At 36.6% G+C, this 18,654-nt stretch overlaps 2 protein-coding genes across 9 annotated transcripts in view; one reads left to right on the top strand and one right to left on the bottom strand.

Annotated features, from left to right (window-relative positions):
• The window catches only part of SGTB (small glutamine rich tetratricopeptide repeat co-chaperone beta), a 53,683-nt gene extending 36,082 nt beyond the window's left edge, over nucleotides 1-17,601 (top strand). The window contains exons 6-11 of the mRNA XM_022596523.2: nucleotides 1,083-1,187; nucleotides 5,231-5,369; nucleotides 5,472-5,534; nucleotides 6,229-6,266; nucleotides 7,218-7,301; nucleotides 8,583-17,601. Coding sequence (XP_022452231.1) covers nucleotides 1,083-1,187; nucleotides 5,231-5,369; nucleotides 5,472-5,534; nucleotides 6,229-6,266; nucleotides 7,218-7,301; nucleotides 8,583-8,694 — 541 coding nt within the window. The 3' untranslated portion in view covers nucleotides 8,695-17,601. The remainder of the gene's footprint in view (nucleotides 1-1,082; nucleotides 1,188-5,230; nucleotides 5,370-5,471; nucleotides 5,535-6,228; nucleotides 6,267-7,217; nucleotides 7,302-8,582) is intronic.
• Nucleotides 1-18,654, bottom strand: part of TRAPPC13 (trafficking protein particle complex subunit 13) — a 70,987-nt gene that overhangs the window by 24,019 nt on the left and 28,314 nt on the right. For 3 of the 8 annotated variants that reach the window (XM_022596479.3, XM_022596483.3, XM_030759687.2), the window contains 4 exons: nucleotides 16,981-17,179; nucleotides 15,830-15,930; nucleotides 13,484-13,634; nucleotides 11,490-13,358 (listed from right to left, as the gene is read on the bottom strand). In XM_022596479.3, coding sequence (XP_022452187.1) covers nucleotides 13,251-13,358; nucleotides 13,484-13,634; nucleotides 15,830-15,930; nucleotides 16,981-17,179 — 559 coding nt within the window. In that variant the 3' untranslated portion in view covers nucleotides 11,490-13,250. Of the gene's footprint in view, nucleotides 1-249; nucleotides 11,464-11,489; nucleotides 13,359-13,483; nucleotides 13,635-15,829; nucleotides 15,931-16,980; nucleotides 17,180-18,654 lie in introns of those variants that run through there. The other 5 variants (XR_016392654.1, XM_089908914.1, XM_022596492.3 and 2 more) reach the window with 5 other exon arrangements.

Genomic DNA, 18,654 nt, shown 5'->3' with positions numbered 1-18,654 from the left:
GCAAAGAAGACTATGTGTTTATTTTTTTCAAATTTTATAATCTTAGTTTGAGAAGTAGTCTCGGTCATTCGGTATAAACAAAGGTTGACAGAAAACTGGACTCACCACAACCTTTTCTTTACAGTCTGCCAGCCCTCAGCCATCACCCTTGCCCCTGCCCCAGAATCTAAGCACTATTAAGGCCAGGAATATTATTTTGATTATTGTTCTGTCCATTATGTCTAGAAAAGTATCTATGCATTAGCTCACCCTTAATAGATATATTAGTTGAATGTGTAAGGTAGAAATACTTATACTGGAGAAGAAGGAATGGGGTAATGGTGGGATGGAGGGTAGGAGACATTACAGAACCTTTTAGTTTGAAGGACTTGCATGTTGAACAGTAATTCTACTTGTTTAGTATGGCCCTGAGGGTTGAGGTGAACACTACTACAGGGAAACAGAGAGCTGTATACTATCAGGATTGTGTGGAGGGGGGTAAGTAGCTTCATTGTCAAGTCCCAGTTATTTCAGGAGAGTTTTGTTAGAGGTAACTTGGATGGGTTTAAATAGTCCTTAATTGCTCTGAGATTCTATGCTAAGTAGATGGAATACATTGCCATACTTAATTTACAGTCAGATTTAGGCACACAGGTTAAGTTCCATTTTTCATCTTAGACTTGTAGATGATCTTAACTTTACTAATAAAGTGATCATTTAACAGCACAACATTCTGAGTGGCCATTCACAGCAATCAATCACTCTGTGTGCCTCCCCAGTAATCCCAAATGTCCTGGTGTTTTCAGTTTTCTGTTTGGGCAAATTAGAAAGGCAATAAGCAGGTAGATCAGTTGATCGGTTGTAGGGTTCTCATATTTATCTTTTCTATAGCAAAGCAAACTGGGAAAAGCAGACTGCATATTTTCTCTGAATTTTGTTTCTGAGCTTTCATTTGATTACAGAATTATCTTAGTTTGATTTAGATATTTACTGGGAATGATACACAAATTGGGACAAGTTAAATGTAGTTTTATTAGCACCTGGAAATCTAAATTAGTGCCTTGAATGCTCCTTATAATAAAAATCTCTTCTCTTTCTCTTAGGGCTGCTGCTCAGAGTAAATTAGGTCACTACACAGATGCAGTAAAGGATTGTGAAAAAGCAATAGCGATTGATTCAAAGTACAGCAAGGCCTATGGGAGAATGGGGTAAGTTTTGGGAGAACGTTCAAAGTACAGAACAGAACAGATATGCTGTTCTTAATGGCTTGGTTTTGAATTTCCTGCTTCATATTGTACCCTCTGAACTAATAAGAAGATAAATGTAACATTTAGGTAGGAAATGACTGCAGTTTCTGACTTGGGAGAGAGATGATTAGTGTATGATGAGTGGTTGGTTTTGGAGAAAATCATAACAACCATACTGAATAGACCTACTTCATATTCAAGGCTACAAATCTCAAGTAAGCACTCAGTATTTTGGCAGATAATGCTACTACACTTCCTTCTAGATTCACCTTACTACTCTCTTGAGTTGACTGTTTCACACCTACTCTTTTCAAATTTCCACTGCACATTCCATGGTGACTCTCAACTTTTTACTCAATTGAAAAATAGAATGTATTTAGAAGAAAAGTGATTCATCTTCTTACTTGCAAATCTACCAGTCTACTTGCACTTGTATCTACACAGATCATCTTTTTTCTGTTAAAATGGAAGGGTTCTTATCTAAGACTACTGCATTCACTCATGCTTGAGATCTCATTCCTTTGTACCTTCTCCAGGACTTTACACTTGTAATCATCTCCTTTATCTTCTACACCACCAGCTTTCCTATCTCTAACAGTGCTAATGACTGCATGTGAAAAGATCATAAAAAATCATCTGTTAGAACCATCTTTCACACAGCTACATCATTCCTTAGTTCCGCTTTCTCTGCAAAGACCCTAATAATTGTCTGTACTTGCCGTCTCGTCTTCACCATCTCTTATTCTCTCTTCAGCTCACTCCAGTAGGACATTTGTCTGTATCACTCTGTTGAGAACTCTATTCAAAGTCACCAGTTGTCTATATTTTTCCAAGGTCAGTATTCAGTTCTGTATCCTCACCCTTCCCCATCTTTTAGTATTTGGCATGATTAACCTTTTTTTTTTTTTTTTGGGCAGCGAGGCTTGAGGGATCTTAGTTCCCCAACCAGGGATTGAACCTGGGCCATGGAATATGAAAGCGCCAAGTCCTAATCACTGGACTGCCAGGGAATTCCCATGATTAACCTCTTTTTGAAATACTTCATTCTCTAGGCTTCTGTGATACCACACTTCGTGGTTTTCCTTCTATTTCACTGGACGCTCTTTTCCAGTCTCTCTTCCTAGTTCTTCCTCCTCTGCCACGTGTAAATAATGGTGTGCTTCAGGGCTCTTTCCTCTGCTGCTGCTGTTTCTCTTCTCTCTTTGATTTCAAACAGTCCCATGCTTTTAAATTCCATCTACAGTCAGTACTCTGTATTAATGAATACTGTATTTAAGATTCACCTACTTGCTAAAATTTTTTTTGTAACTCCAAATCTGTACTCAGTATGCTTTGTGGTCATCTACAGAGTGGTAAAAAACTTGAGTCATCTGATGTGCAAGATCTCAGCTGAGGTCAGATAAGGCAATGCTCTACCTTTTTGTTTCAGCTCTCATGCTGTAAAATGAGTGTCCTTTCCGCAGTCTATTTAGTGCTATATTTTTTGCATTTATGTGCTTTTTGTTGTTGGTTTCTGTTTACAATGGCCTGCAAACATAGGCTGAAGTGTTGTCTATTGTTTTCGCATGCAAGAAGGCTGCAATGTGCCTCACCAAGAAAATACATGTGTTAGATAAGTTTTGTTCAGGCATGAGTTAGTGCACTTGGCTGTGGATCAGTGATGTGTGTTACATAAGGTTTCTTTAAGCAGAAACATACATAAATCAAGGTTATGTATGGATTGGTTGATGAAAATGTTGTTGACCAGAGGCTCACAGGAACACAACTTTTATTTCCCCTAGAACCAATTGTTCCGTATTTGCTAATTTAGTATTTGCAGTGACCTTTTAGAGCATAATTACTATGGATAAAGGGAATCAACTGTATATGTTGATGGATCTCTTTAAGTTATATGTTTGAACTCCATACTCATATATTCAGCTATTTTTCATCTCTACCTAGATGTTTAATAGGCATTTTAAACTTAACATGTCCCAAACAGAACCCTTGTTCTCTTCTTAAATCTTTCTCACCTCAGTAAATATACTGTCATTCTACCTACCCAGTGCTCCAGTCTAGGAATCATCCTTCATTCTTATTACACCTGACACATCTAATCTATCAGCAAGTCCTACGAATTCTAGTTTCTACATATTCCTTGAATTCAAGTATTGATTGCTCTCTTGCTTACAACTGTAGTCCAAATTACCATCTTGTACCTAGGCTGCTGCAATAGCTTCTTAACTGGTCTCCCTGCCTTCACTTCACTCTCCCCAGAGAAGCCAGAGTGAGCTTTCTAAAGCATAAATCACATCATGTCATTCTGTTACAACCAGAGTAAAATCCAGACTCCAAACCACGGTCCTATAATATTCCCTGACGTCATCTCTTCCTACACTTTGTTTTCTGTGCTCCCTCCTCAACCTTTGTCCTGTTCCTGAAGCATACCAAGCTTGCAACGTTCTCAGGGCCTTGGTGCTTATTGTTGCTTCTATTTAGAATGTCTCTCCTCTAATTTTCATATGACTGCTTTCTTCTCATTGTTCAGGTCCTTTCAATATGGCTGCCTTTGAGCAGCTCCCCTATTCATTCTCTTTAAGATTACTGTTTTTTCGTTTGCATGTTTATTGCTTATCCTCCCCTGTAGAATGAAACTTTCTTAAACTCAAGGACTTTTCCCTTTTCACTGAGGAATCTAAAATAGTGCCTGGTACCTAGTAGGATTCCAGTAAATATGTATTGACTTAATTAAGTGAGGACTCTGATGAAGTATCTTTCATGGTTGACTGGTAGAAAACTAATTAGGTTCTGAGATTTTTTTCTATGATTAGGCATTATATTTTATTTAGATCAGAAGTCTGTGAGATAAGTTGGCCAAGAAAGAATTGGAGTAATTTGTTAAAAATAAACTTAGGAAAAAAAACACTCTATACTGTCTCTCCATATATACCATTATTGTTTAGTTCTGAAGTAATATTCCAATAAATAAATTCTAACTAGGTGGAGGAAAACATTAAATTTAGTAACTAACTCTTTGACCTGTGCTTGGGATAATGTGTTATTGAAGTGTAAAGGTTGCCAATTTAGTTAGTTGTTTAACAATTTAGTTAGTTGTTTAACAACTAACATGTCTTATTCAGGAGTAGTTAGCTGATACCCCACAGCCTACTTTTATTTTTTATTTTTCATGGTAAATTGATATTTATTGTGGCTCAATGTCTCTGCTAAGAAGGAAGAAAGAAAGTGGGACATAGTGAAGGGCAAATCTAGTTCAGAGTTCTTTAAATGGTTTTAGCATCATGGAGTTATATGACCACAGAATTGTTAGTCAGCTCACATCTTTATGGAGCTTAATCATTCATAAAGCAAATTACTTTACGTATTAGGCTTAAAAATGGAAGGGTATGTAAGGTTCATTTCTAATCATTAAGTTCTTTTAAAAAATTATTTTTATTAAACTATAGTTGATTTGCAGTGTTATGTTAGTTTCAGGTGTACAACAAAGTGATTCAGTTATACACACATACATATTTTTTTTCAGATTCTTTTCCCTTTCTAATCATTAAGTTCTTGATTCATGTAGGACAGCCGAGGTTGTCACCAAGGAGAATGGAGAGAGTCCAGACTTATAGAATCTTGGAATTAGAAGGAAATGATACTCCTGTGAGCCATAGTACAGTTGGCGCTTGAACAATGTGGGTGTTAGGGATGCCGACCCTCTGCTCTCAAAAATCTGTGTATAACTTATAGGCAACCCTTTGTACCCGCAGTTCCTCCACGTCTGTGGTTCCTCTGTATCTGCAGATTTAACCAATCTCAGATCGTGTAGTACTTCTATATTTACTATTGAAAAAACTCCATGTATAAGTGGGCCCATGCTGTTCAAGCCCGTGTTCAGGGGGCAACTGTACAATGAATAAATTTAGTGTAATCTGGATTCAAATTGAATACAAGATAGATATTTGACTACATTTGTGGTGTCTTGATGTTCTTTAATCATATATCTTACACTGTATTCTTTTCAGGCTGGCCCTCACTGCCATGAATAAATTTGAAGAAGCAGTTACAAGTTATCAGAAGGCATTAGATCTTGATCCTGAAAATGATTCCTATAAGTCAAATCTGAAAATAGCAGAACAGAAGTTAAGAGAGGTATCTAGTCCTGTAAGTTACTAATGCCAAACGAGTGAAATATTTTGTCATTCACAATTTATTGTAATCAAATTGTAGTGTTTAGAGTAATTTTCATATATAATTGTTTTACAGACAGGAACTGGATTGAGTTTTGACATGGCCAGCTTAATAAATAATCCAGCCTTCATTAGTATGGTGAGTATATTTCCTTTTCTGCTTTGCTGGCTCTATTTTCCATTAGAACTATATAGTTCCAAACTTTTTAGAAACAAGTAAGAGAGCTTTTGTGATGGCGGTGGTAGGAGAGTGGTGATATAAAGCTATGGCTGAGGTTTTAACCTGCCCCTGTACTGCTTCGTGAAAAAGCCATGGGTGGACTTCAGGAAGCCCATGGATTCCCTGGAATTGTAGATGAAAATTTGTGTACATGTGGATATGTGCATTTTTCTAGGGAGAGAACCATATTTTTCATCAGATTGGCAAAGGGGTCTGCAAATCTACAAAAGGTTAAAAACCACCCTCTTACATGAAAGTGACCCTAGAAAGGTCTAGTAATCAGACTTCTAATAGGATTTTGGCTATCGTGGTTTCCTAAGCTCTTTTGGCTTTATTGATCTGATAGTAGGAAGTAAACTGCTGTCAATATCCTTAGTTTATAGTGTTTGTAATCTCTTTATCCTTGCGATGTATTTTTAATACCAATTTCTCCTAGTACCTCCTCTTTTTTACAGTCCCACTCACTTTGTATAGCACACTAAAACTCTAAAAAATGTTAGTATATACATGGTTAAGCTTTCACTCCTCTGCTTAAAAAAAAAAAAAGAAATCCTTGTTAAAGATCCCTAAATATTAACTGCCTTTAACAGGAGATGCCATTTTTCAATTCTAGGCAGCAAGTTTAATGCAGAATCCTCAAGTTCAACAGCTGTAAGTATATAGAAAGAGCATATTACGTTTCTCCCTTCCACTTGCCAGCCTCCTAATTTGAGCACAGTAGCTCCAAAATGATAAAACTGGCCCAAATGCCAGTTAGTTGGAACTTAAAGCCACACCCAATTGGCCTAACCTACACAATGTGGGTATATCTACCTGCTTTTCCTTGGCCGGTATCCTACTTGTTAAGAATATATGCCAATTCTTTTTAAGTGCTTTGACTCAGAAAAGAATAATAGACCATCAGTACTAGGGGTTATTTAGGTTTATGAGATTGGGTTTCCACTTGATATGCATAATGATTTTTGGGTTCTTATTGTGAAGGGTAGGCAAAGATGCCAAAAACTGACTGACTCCACACAGAGTTGCCTTTTTTTTTTTAAATTTAGTTTTGGCTGCATTGGGTCTTCGTTGCTGCGCGCGGGCTTTCTCTAGTGGTGAGCAGGGGCTACTCTTCTTTCTGGTGCACAGGCTTCTCATTGTGGTGGCTTCTCTTGTCGCGGAGCATGGGTTCTAGGCACACGGGCTTCAGTAGTTGCAGCACACGGGCTCAGTAGTTGCGGCCTGCGGGCCTTAGAGTGCGCGGGCTTCAGTAGTTGTGGCACGTGGGCTCAGTAGTCGCAGTGCGTGGGCTCTAGGGTGTGCGGGCTTCAGTAGTTGTGGCTTGTGGGCTCTAGAGCACAGGCTCAGTAGTTGTGGTGCACGGGTTTAGATTCTCCCTGGCATGTGACATCTTCCCAGACCAGGCCTCAAACCAGTGTCTCCTGCATTGGCAGGCAGATTCTTAACCACTGTGCCACCAGGGAAGTCCTGCCTTTTTAAAAAAAATTAACATTCTAAAAATATCAGTGAACCAATTTTTAAAAATACACTTATTCCAGCAAAAAAAAAAAAAAAAATATATATATATGCCAATTTGAGTGATATATCTCTTGCCTACTATAGAATGTCAGGAATGATGACAAATGCTATTGGGGGACCTGCTGCTGGAGTTGGGGGCCTAACTGACCTGTCTAGCCTCATCCAAGCGTAAGTATTATTTAAAATAGAAATAGTAAAAAAGTATTTTATATTTTACAGTTTGTCTCTAAGGTAAGGGGACCAAGGCTTTCTTTTTAAATTTTTATCTTTTACTGTTAGTATCAGTTACCTCATTAGTTATTAAATTTAAAAGTGGTTCATAAATTGAAATTTTCAGACTGAAGGGTAGGAATCCAGAAGATCTGGATCCAAGAAAAACTTTTTCAGCAGACTTGAAGAGCTACTCAAGAATATATATGAATGTCAAATATTAACTTAAAGTAGGTATGAATTTAGGTACACGTATACATTTAAAAATCATATATTGCATATATTAGTGTTCAGACAACTTAGGCAGCTGTTTTATTCAAACTCTGCAGTGCACTTCATTGCTAAGGGAACTCGTTTCATCTTCTCATTACTTGAACACATTACCTCCACCTCCATCCAAGTTGCATAAATTCTGTGCTTTTTGAGTCTGTGTGATGCTGTCACTGGAAATACTATATGAAGCAACAAGTATCATTTTCTGTTTGTGACCACAGCTGTGTAAACTCACTCGAAATATGGCATTTTTAGAGTGATCTTTAAGTGGCATGATTATAGTGATACCTAACACTTGCAGTTGGGAGGCACACACTCAGGAATTTGGATTAAATTTCTTTGCCTTTCCAAAAATCAGCTCTGTTGGGTGACTTCATAAGCATCCCAAAATGGGTGTGACACCTGTTGTATGAGAGACTAAGACTTGACTATAAGAACAAATACCCTGCATTATATTTGTGCACATACAATAAAAGCATACACTTTTTAGCCCTTTATTTATCTGTAGTTAAGCACTGGGTTGGGGGTGGATTTCACTCAATTCAGGAACTCACTTTTTTTTTTGCGGTACGTGGGCCTCTCACTGTCGTGGCTGCACCCGTTGCGGAGCACAGGCTCTGGACGTGCAGGCTCAGCGGCCATGGCTCATGGGCCCAGCTGCTCCGCGGCATGTGGGATCTTCCCGGACCGGGGCACGAACCCACTCTCAACCACTGCGCCACCAGGGAAGCCCTAAGAACTCACTTTTTAGCTTGGGTGTTTCATTTCTCATGAAGAACACTGCACTGTAGTAATACGATATGGAGGCACTAGTAAACTTGCAGATACTAAAGTCATGAATCTAAAACTTGCTTTAATAGAAAAAGTTCCCTTTGGGTAGTACCCACATCTTCTGCAGTTCTTTTTGCATTGGTATTGTGTGATTGGAAATTCCCTAATTCATATAACTTTGCCTCTTTACTACAGGGGACAGCAGTTTGCTCAGCAGATACAGCAGCAGAATCCTGAACTTATAGAGCAACTTAGAAATCACATCCGGAGCAGGTCATTCAGCAGCAGTACTGAAGAACATTCCTGACTTGACCAGGGGCCCTAGCCCAGAATGCAAATGGCGATGGCTCTGAAATGTTTGCTGTAGATAGTGGCCAAAACAAAAACAAACCTAAAAAATAAATCTGTCTAGACAATAGGTTTATCAGAAACAGACTTGAACATAACATGATTCCTTTGTAAACGAGTGATCATCAGTAACCTTGTTAAGTGCCAGTATAGCACTTAACTGGACAGGGTTCCATTTTCAAATCTTCATCATATTTGTATACTAGATTTAATAGCAGAGTATATTTATTGAACAGTAAGGCTGTTTACTGGTGAATTCTCTAGCACCAAATTCCTGTAGGCAAACTTTTTGAAAGGGGAGATGACTAAGAGGAAAGGTTTCTCACGCTGATTTAGGGGAAATATACTTGCCACTGAGCAACATCTCTAGAGAGAAGAAATTCGTTACTGGGTTTAGCTTTGATAGTGCAATCAGTAATGAATAGATGATATGATATGGACCAGTACTATCTTTAACGCTGCTTGTTCTGTTGGGTGATGAAATCTTGAGAGTTGGTGGAAAGCAGTATTCAGTGTTGTTTAGAAAAGCAAAAAATAGCTGCTGTGAATGTATAGAAAGTGAATGTAGGGTGCTCAGGTTTTTTGCGTAGCTCTTAACTAATCTTGCCTACAGTTTGGTATTGATAACATTAGCATGGCCACTTATGCTAAGTACATAATAAAATACATTTAGAAACCCTTAATGATACTGGTTAGGTCAGTTGTGTGACTGTTCAGTTTAATTAGCACAATTTCCCCAGTGGTGACCTTACCACGGAAACTCTCAAATATATCTACATTTAAATAAACCAATGGCTTGGCCCTTAAGGATTTTCTAGGTGGCATTTAATTATGTGCCTGTAAACACTGATTTTTTTAAACTCAGTAATTACTTGATGGGTTATAAAAAGCATCTATCACTGTCACTGCTTGTTCATGTTAATCCTCTGCTATAATTTGGCTTGGCATGTTGCTTTTATGCTTAACCTTAATTTGATGTAGCTTAAACGTAACAGGGGACTTGAAATATTTTATTGAAATTAGAATACATATTAGTGGAGAGACGTGGCACTAAGTATTAGTGGAATGGCTTTAACTATAGTGATGGATGAGACTGTTCTAATTCCAACTGGAATTTCTTTGGTTTGTTATTATGAAATTGGTAAGGTTGGCGGACACATAAATTTCACAAGTGTTGTGAGAGAAAACTGAAATAGAAAGTAATATAAAATTAAATCAGTAATACCGATGATGATCAGGGCTTTACTAATGACTGTTCTCCTCAAAAGGCTAATTACTTGGTATTTTGAAGTTTAAAAGCCAACTTTCCCTTTTTTTCCTTTGTGAGATTAGAACAGTGGTTCTATAATTTCACTGTAAGAGTCACCTGGGGATTTGTTAAAAATGCAGATTCAGGGGCACACTTTTCAATTTTTATTTAGTAGGTCCTGTAATGAGGTCTGGGAATCACCATTTCAAATAGCACACCAAGTGGTTCTGATGTAGGTCCAAAGGACTCTTAATTTAATGCAACACTAGGTTAGAGATTTCTCTCTTTTAGGCCAGCAGACACCTAACTGCCTGGGTTCAGGCTACAAGGAAGAGCTACATGAACCTACAGTTCTGGTCAGAGCAGAGCGGGACTTAAATCTAAGCTAAGCCTTCTGAATTAACTCTCCTATATTGCATCTAAATCAACTTAATTTTTCATGAAGTTAAATTCAGATCCTGGTGTTCAAATGTTACACAGAATAAAGTACTAACTAATCATAGGAAAGTGATGACTGTGAAAAAAGAAAAGCAAAGTTGATCCTTAATTAAAAATCAGTCACTCTTGGGAATTCCCTGGCGGTCCAGTGGTTAAGGCTCGGTGCTTTCACTGCTGAGGGCCCAGGTTCAAACCCCTGGTCAGGGTATTAAGATCCCACAAGCTGTGCAGCATGGCCAAAAAAACCCCCAAAACACTCTTATCCAGTGTTGAGTAAGAAAAGGTTCCTAGCATAACTATCTTGAGCATATTAAAAATGCTTTCAAATAAGTAAAATTGGTAAGCCTCTAACTGACTAGGAAAATAGAGAAAATATGAAACAACAGTATCAGAAGTGAAAGAGGGGATATCACTGCTGACCCTGTAGACATTAAAAAGATTATTAGAAAATACTATGACCAACTTTACATCCATGTATTTAACAACTTAGATGAAACAGACAAATTCCTTGTAAGATGCAAACTACCAAAGCTCACTGAAGAAATAAAGATATCCTCCAGAAAAGAAAGATACAGGCCCAGTTTCAATGGTGAATTCTACCAAACACTTAATACCAATTCTACACAATCTCTTCCAGAAAACAGAAGAGGAGACACTTCCCAACTCATTTTATTTCACCATTACTTTGATACCAAAATTGAAGACATTATACGAAAAAACAGTTTAAAACAAATGTCTTGATTTACTGATATCTGTAGTTAAGGTAGCCATTCTTTTTACATGAAGTAATGCGAATTGGTGTATTCCATTTCATCCTTCTAGTTTGTTTCTCTTCTAATATACCATCCATAACAAATTAAACCTAGATAATCTGTCCACTTACCTGGATTTCCATTCTATTCAAGCCATTTTTGCTTTTTAAGTACTTTCATCACTTTGGAATTGCTGCATTGCACGCTATTGCAAGAAGGTTTTGTGTAGCTGTATTGTGTTAGCTACTCTTAAAATGATAAAGAGTGCTCCAAAAGTTATTTTGCTTGTCTGAAACAAGAGAGCATTAAAGTAAATCTTTATATACATTCTACTTAGGAATAACTGACTTCCGTTAACCACTTTTCATTATAGTAGCTGTAGCTGTTATGCTATGTAAAATTTACAATGTCCTTTTTACACAAATGACATTTCCACTTAATGTACCAAATTGTTTAGCTAATTTTTATAACATGGTTTAAACAGATCCTTTCTAAGATGACATTTTCTAACCTTTACTTAAAGGAGGAACATTATGTGTCTAGGTATTGCTTATAAAAGGAGTCTTTGTAATTATAAGTCAAATTATATAGCATATTCCAAGTGACCATTGTATGTTACTTTTAAAATTTGAAACAGAAGGTTCAGTCATGAGAAGATGCTTGAAAAGTTATCGCAGTACCCAGTGCAGTGGCTATAAAGTCTTATTTCATCATTTAATCAATTGTACTCATTTTGGAGGAAACACAGACTTCAATTTTATACTGCTTGCACTTTATTTTGCACAGACATTTCATTGATTACCTCTCCAATTTAAGGGCAAATCTCATTCTGAATATAGCTTTCATTTTGGACCAAACAGTTTGTCATGGCAATAAATAATTATGCATTTAAGAAAAACCAACTTTTGTATTTGACTTTATGCACTCTTTACATGTAAGCAATTATATATACATCTTTGAATTTCAACTTAGCAAAATAAGTTTTATTTAACAGTATTAGCTTTTGTTTTCAAAATACTGAAACTTTTATTACATTAATGTTGTAAAGTTGTTTATAGTCTTAACTTTCTCATTGTTTTGTATATGGCATAAGTAAATTAGTGTGATTACATGCAGAGATAGAAAGTTTTGTAATATTAATACATGATGTAGAGTTCAAAAGCAAATATCAGAAGCTGGAAATCCTTTAATCCTTATGAAAATAAGTGGCTTATTTTTCAATGGGGAAAAAAAAACAGGACTTTTTTGGCTTAGAATTAGAAAATTATCAGACTTCTTAGTTAACAGAGTAATCAACAATTTAAGAAATAAAACCAATTCTGATCTGCTGTTAGTAACTGAAACTTAGACGTGTGTGTTTGTACACACAAACACAGATACCAATACGATAATTTTGAAAACAACTAGAAAAACTCATATTGTGTTAGCAAATACAAGATTACATGAGGACCACCCCGGTTATTTTAAACTTTTTTTATTGACTGAGGGAAAAAACGGGGGTTAACGGAAATACTTCTAAGTAAAGTATGATAAGAATTCTAAAATTTTAAGAAACAACTGTATCTTCTAGATTGAGATCAGCAAACTACGGCCCGCAGACCAAATCTGGCCAGCTGTCTGTTTTTGTAAACGCTGCTGTGCAATTTTTGCCTACTGGCTGCTTTTGCACTACAACAGCAGAGTTGAGCATTTTCAATAGAAACCACATGGACTGCAAGATCTAAAATATGTAGTATCTGGCCCTTTACATGAAAAGTTTGCTGACCATTATTCAAGATACCTGCTAGGGACAAATGGCCTCAAATATAGAGCTTTTGGAGAACAAAGTCCAATGGTCATTTAAAATGAAACAAAATAGCATATGTGTGGAAAGTATACAAATGTTCATCTAGACTGTAACTCACAAGATAAAATCAGTAGATGGTTCTTTTCAAAACAAATATTTTAACTGTTTTACAGGAAAGAAATTTAAATAATATACTTATTTTTACTGTTGACTTGATCATTTTACAAAAGTGACAAAAATACAGAAAGTTCTGGGAAACTCAATGACAAGCATAACATTGGAAATTTTCTTCAGCTTTCCACTTTAATGGCCGAAGATACCACGCAGACTTGTGCGATGTCATCATATTCATATGTTCTCTTTAAGAACGTGTCTGTTAGTCTTAAGCCGGAGACACTCTATTGAGAGAAACATATAGACCTAAGTTTTCATTCATTGGTAATGACCAGAGAAAGAATGGATATAATAAATGACTATGGATTAATAGCCCCCAAATACCGAAATTATTGAAAAGAGAGCATACTTGCAGTCCCTGTACTGAAGACAGTAGAGTGAGGGCAAGGCAGAGAGAGGAACTTGGATGGAGCTTTCCAAGCTGTCTTCCTGAAATGCCACACCAGTGGATAGAACTGGTATTGCACATTTCCAAAACGAGATCCATCGTCCTTTCACTGCTGGAGGAATCAGAAAAACAGGAATAAATCTTGTTCCTTTCACAAAGAGGTACTGCAATATTTCATCCACTATTGTGGGTGAATTTCTTTTCTGGGTGTCCAACAGAAAACCAGGAACAAATGAAAAGCTATCATATTTTTATGTCACTTAAGGTAGAATCAGGAAAATGAAAGGAGATGGTGTCTTCTGGGATTTACAGTGACACTGAGACTAATCTGCCTGTCTGGATGTAGGCTTTCTGGTTCTCTTATTGAACACTGGCTCCCTGGTGCTGATCTGTTAACAGTTTTGCCATTTCTCTGGAAGACTTCCAGACATCTGTGTCTAATCTTGTTGCTATGCATCCTTCCTATTTCTGTAGGGCACTCTACAGGAAAGAAAAAGATAAACTGAGTCTGGTCCAGTGCTTTTTCTATTTAATCTATGTTCCTTTACCATGCAGATAACATAGAAAATGGCAAGATTTGTAAGTAAAACTATTCAGATGTTCAATTAACACGAAAAGACTACCTCTGCTTATAATTGATACCACCAGTTCAACTTAAACTTAAGCTTAAAAAACTTTTAATGAAAGTATGCACATTGTTTTTAAAATCAAAACCAAAACCAAAAGGCTCATAATGAAAATGGTCTGCTACTCTACCACCATTCATGACTTGCTTTCAACTCTTTAAAGCTATTTTTTTCTCCTTGGAGTTGGCTCCACATTTTAAATACTTATTTAATTTTAAACTCAAACTTGATTTTTAGACATGTTGATTTAATGATATTTAGCTTTTATATGTCTCCATCTCCCGCCCCCGCCAAATTTGAAATGTTCACTGTGTGCTACAGACCAGTTTAGGTGCAATGCATGAATTTTCTCGTTACGTTTCACAAAACTCCGGTAAGTGTATGTTGTGTGTATGTGTCTTTGTGTGTTGGGGAAGTCGAAATTCCATTTTTATAGATGAGGAAACTGAATATCTAAGAAACAAGTGCTTTTTAGAAAACTTACTTGAATCGCCAAAAGGTAAAGTGAATACCCAAATAAACTTCTTTATTACAGCACTTTGTCATTTGGTCAATAACTGATTTGTTATAACTCAAAAATGCAAAACAAACCAAAAATCCAAAAGCACACCCTATATGCACAGGGTCTTTATCCTGTGTGTGTTGTCTACTGAGCTCCTATGATGTGGCAGGCACTGCATTTATAATGCTGGGTAGGACATGATCCCTTTTCTTGAATTATTCACAATTCAGTGAGGAAGAGACTAATGATTATAGCAATATATTAATACCACTAAAAAACTATATTACAATTTGCTATGACAGAGAAAAGGATGATTGTGCATGGGAGGGTCTAGGAAGCTTCACAGGGGAAGTAGGTATTTTTGTAATTCTGAAGGATGAATACTTCTTATCTCCCTAATATAAAGTTGTAAGGGATATAGAATTAAAAAGGATTATACATTTGGACTAAGGATAGGGATTCATCATTGCAATATTATCAAAATGCCCCAATTAATAATACATACCAAGTAGTAATACAAGTAGTAGAAAAGTGATAGGACTGGGATTTAATCCTAGGTTTTTCTGGCTTCAAAGCCCTGTGCTCTTTGCTTCACAATAGCTAGATTATACTCTATTATCAAAGCCCTGTTTTCCAATCTATGGTTATCCCCTATATTAAATTCATAACCACTTCTTAACTTTCTTAATACTTAAGATACAGGTCAGGTATAAGTATGGCTCAGAAAAATTTATCTTATTACAGTAAATCTATAATGTATTATTCCATAAGAAACTGCTAGTTCATGTTTTAGTAATCTGAAGTGTGTAAATGAGGATAAGAACATGGACTTTGAAGTCAAATACACCCGCTTTCAGATTCTGATCCCATCTTTTCTAGCTCTCTGAGGGTGAATAAGCCACATCCTCTGAATTGGCTTTCTCTTGCAAAGAATGTGAATAATTAATACCTACCTCATAGGTACGGAAACAAAATACAAAAAATGCCTAATACAGTAGGACCTCTAAAATATGTAATATACAGCTACCAGATGAAGAACTTTACAGTATTCAATGTCAACGTCAGAGATGACTATACGGCAAGAGGAAACTTACAAGGAGGTAGCATATTTAAAAGATTTTAAAATTCTCTCAAGTAGGCAAGGAAGAAAGGACATCCATCCACAAATACTGGCATTACCTGCAGTTTGTTATTTTACAAGTAATATGAAAAGGTTCTTCTAGGTTTACAGTATCTGGGATTGCCTCCAAAGACAACCTAACATCTCCATAACCTGGAGCCTAAGAGAAAAAGCAATACAGTTAACATACATCTATTACAAAACCTTTCCATTTTAGTGAGGGTACCACAGTCATTCTAACTTCTTTTGCTGCTACTGCCTACAGCATAGCACTACAGACCTCGACTGTTTTTGTTATAATTACTCCATGTTTAGTAGAGTTAAAATGAATCTCACAGGTAAATAGTAAAGGAATTTCAGGGGGTCTGATCTTAAAGGGATACTTTCCAAAGATACTGTAGCTTACATACGTAACTCTTCATAGGTAAAACAGGAAAAGGAAGGTCACTGAAATGATCCAAGAAGAAAATCATGTCTGTTCACAAGACACACTGGCAGAGACAGACAACAGAATCAACATGCCATGGCAGGATGATAGCTAATGGCTATATTTAAAAATAGGCCCAGTGATAATCTCTTTTTTTTCAATTTTTACCTCAAACAGTGAAAGAAAAGTAAATTTTAGAATATATCACAGTAGGTGATATTCAGTATAAACAGATGATTCTGTAGTATATTCTCACTAGCACAAGAAAAAGAAGGCTGGTAGCTTATCCATACTCTCGGAGTAGAAATTAGGTAAAATATCCAACCTATGTTTACAAGATAATTTGAATGGGACTCACCTGAGTTTCAGATGACCCACATTTTAAATATCTTTAAAAAAAGGTATGAACTGAGTAGATAAATGTAGTATAAGCCCAAGAGTTCCAAGACATTGCAAGAAAAGAAAACTTCAATATAGTGGAAGTCAGGTAACGGTGAGGACAAATTACCACAGGAGGAAACAACTGATACGCAGTTATTTTAATTTGGTAAAGTAAAAAACCATGTATAATGCATAAATTAACATTTGAAAATCTCCCATTCATATCAATACCAATTTTCTACCTAGATATCAGTGAAATTATTAGTCTTTTATTCTCCAGTAATATCAATGTCTTTTATAGTGCTCTGATTTTTAGTGACAAACCTATAGGAAAATTTAAGTTGTTCTAACTATCCGCACACCACACACCAAAACCCCCATCAGTGTTTTCTCTAGACTCACCATTCTTTGAAGTTGGCTGGTCTGTAATCTTCCCCTTTCACCTAGATTTGTTTTCCATACTATATCCAATTTTCCAATTACCGTTACTCCCTTAATGATGCCTGCTTTTTCTGCAAACTCCTTCTTGGGTTTTAGGCAGTACAAGTACTGGCGTGTATCCATTGGCTGCAGATATGCTCTTGACCCAAATGTAGTTACGCTGTGGGGTGGAGACAGAGATGGAAAAAATTCTCTAGAACCTTTTAGAAGAAAAACCATAGTTGTGATTGTTCCTTTGGACAGGAACTGAATGATTTACCATCCAAAGATCCAGAATACAACAGGTCGGTGGTTTCAACACAATGAAAAGGACTTGTGCTGAGAGGACTTATTTTTCTTTATTTTTTTTCAGTTGATATGGAAAATCTTGAGATTCTTTATAATATAATGCAATATATTACCTGAAGCATTGGATATACATCGATTAACTGAAAAATAGCAATAGAAATCAGAACCTTAAGTATCCTGTCTCTTCTCTAAAATTATGAAAGCAAATAGTTTAGAATAAAAAGAAACATACCATTCTAAACTAATGACTTTTCAAAATTAATTAAAAGATCAGGAAAATAGTGGAAAATTATTGTTTTCCTCTGTGGGGGTATGAGAGGCTATGAACTTTACTGTAAGCCCCATAATAAGTAAAAGTAAATTTTTCATTCTTGATTATTAAAATCAGGTACTTTCTCCAGCTATTACCTTCTTATCCATATTAATATCAACCCTACATTTATTTATTCTTTTTCTATATTACCTATAAAGATGTGTATTTCATTTTCATGAAAAATTAAATCATCTATTCCTATCCTCACTCCTTTTGATTTTAAGAGAATACTCCTTAAAACTCACTGCTTACTCTTACCCCTTCTAACTTCTCCATCATTTCTTACAATGCCTCAGTTTTATCATTTGCAGGATAAGGATGAAATGTTCCATATTTATCTCACTGAATTGTTATAAAAATTTAAAAGAATAAATGCTTCAAGTACAAATGGCTAGGATCTTATTTTCATGTGAAGGGAGGGCTGAACAGGTGGACCACAGATTTTTAGGGCAGTGAAACTTTTATATCCTACAGTCAGGATGGCTATATGTCACCACATTTGTCAAAACCCACAGAATGCACAACACAAAAAGTGAACCCTAATGTAAACCATGGACTTCAGTTAATAATAAGTATCAGTATTAGTTCACCGACTGTAAAAAATGTGGCACACTGGGGGGCTTCCCTGGTTGAGCAGTGGTTGAGAGTCCACCTGCCGATGCAGGGGACGCGGGTTCGTGCCCCGGTCCGGGAAGATCCCACATGCCGCGGAGCATCTGGGCCCGTGAGCCATGGCTGCTGAGCCTGCGCATCCGGAGCCTGTGCTCCGCAACGGGAGAGGCCACAACAGTGAGAGGCCCGCGTACCGCAAAAAAAGGAAAAAAAAAAAAAAAAGTGCCACATTAAACAAGATGTAAATAACAGGGGATCCTGTAAGTGGGGAGGAGGGCATGTGGGAATGCTGTGCTTTCTGGTCAATTTTTCTGTGAATTTAAAACTTCTCTAATAAAATAATGTCTATCCCTTAAAAAAAACTTTAAACCACCCAAGAGTAACAGTGTTAGAAAAGTTCATCTTTCAAAATAAAAGCAAAC

This window comes from Delphinapterus leucas, chromosome 3 (genome assembly GCF_059928025.1).
Source record: "Delphinapterus leucas isolate spDelLeu-1000000601 "Yukka" chromosome 3, BTC_Dleu_Yukka2, whole genome shotgun sequence".
Taxonomy (NCBI): domain Eukaryota; kingdom Metazoa; phylum Chordata; class Mammalia; order Artiodactyla; family Monodontidae; genus Delphinapterus; species Delphinapterus leucas.
The sequence above is the reverse complement of the archived record's forward strand: the minus strand, read 5'-3'. Positions and strand labels throughout refer to the sequence as shown.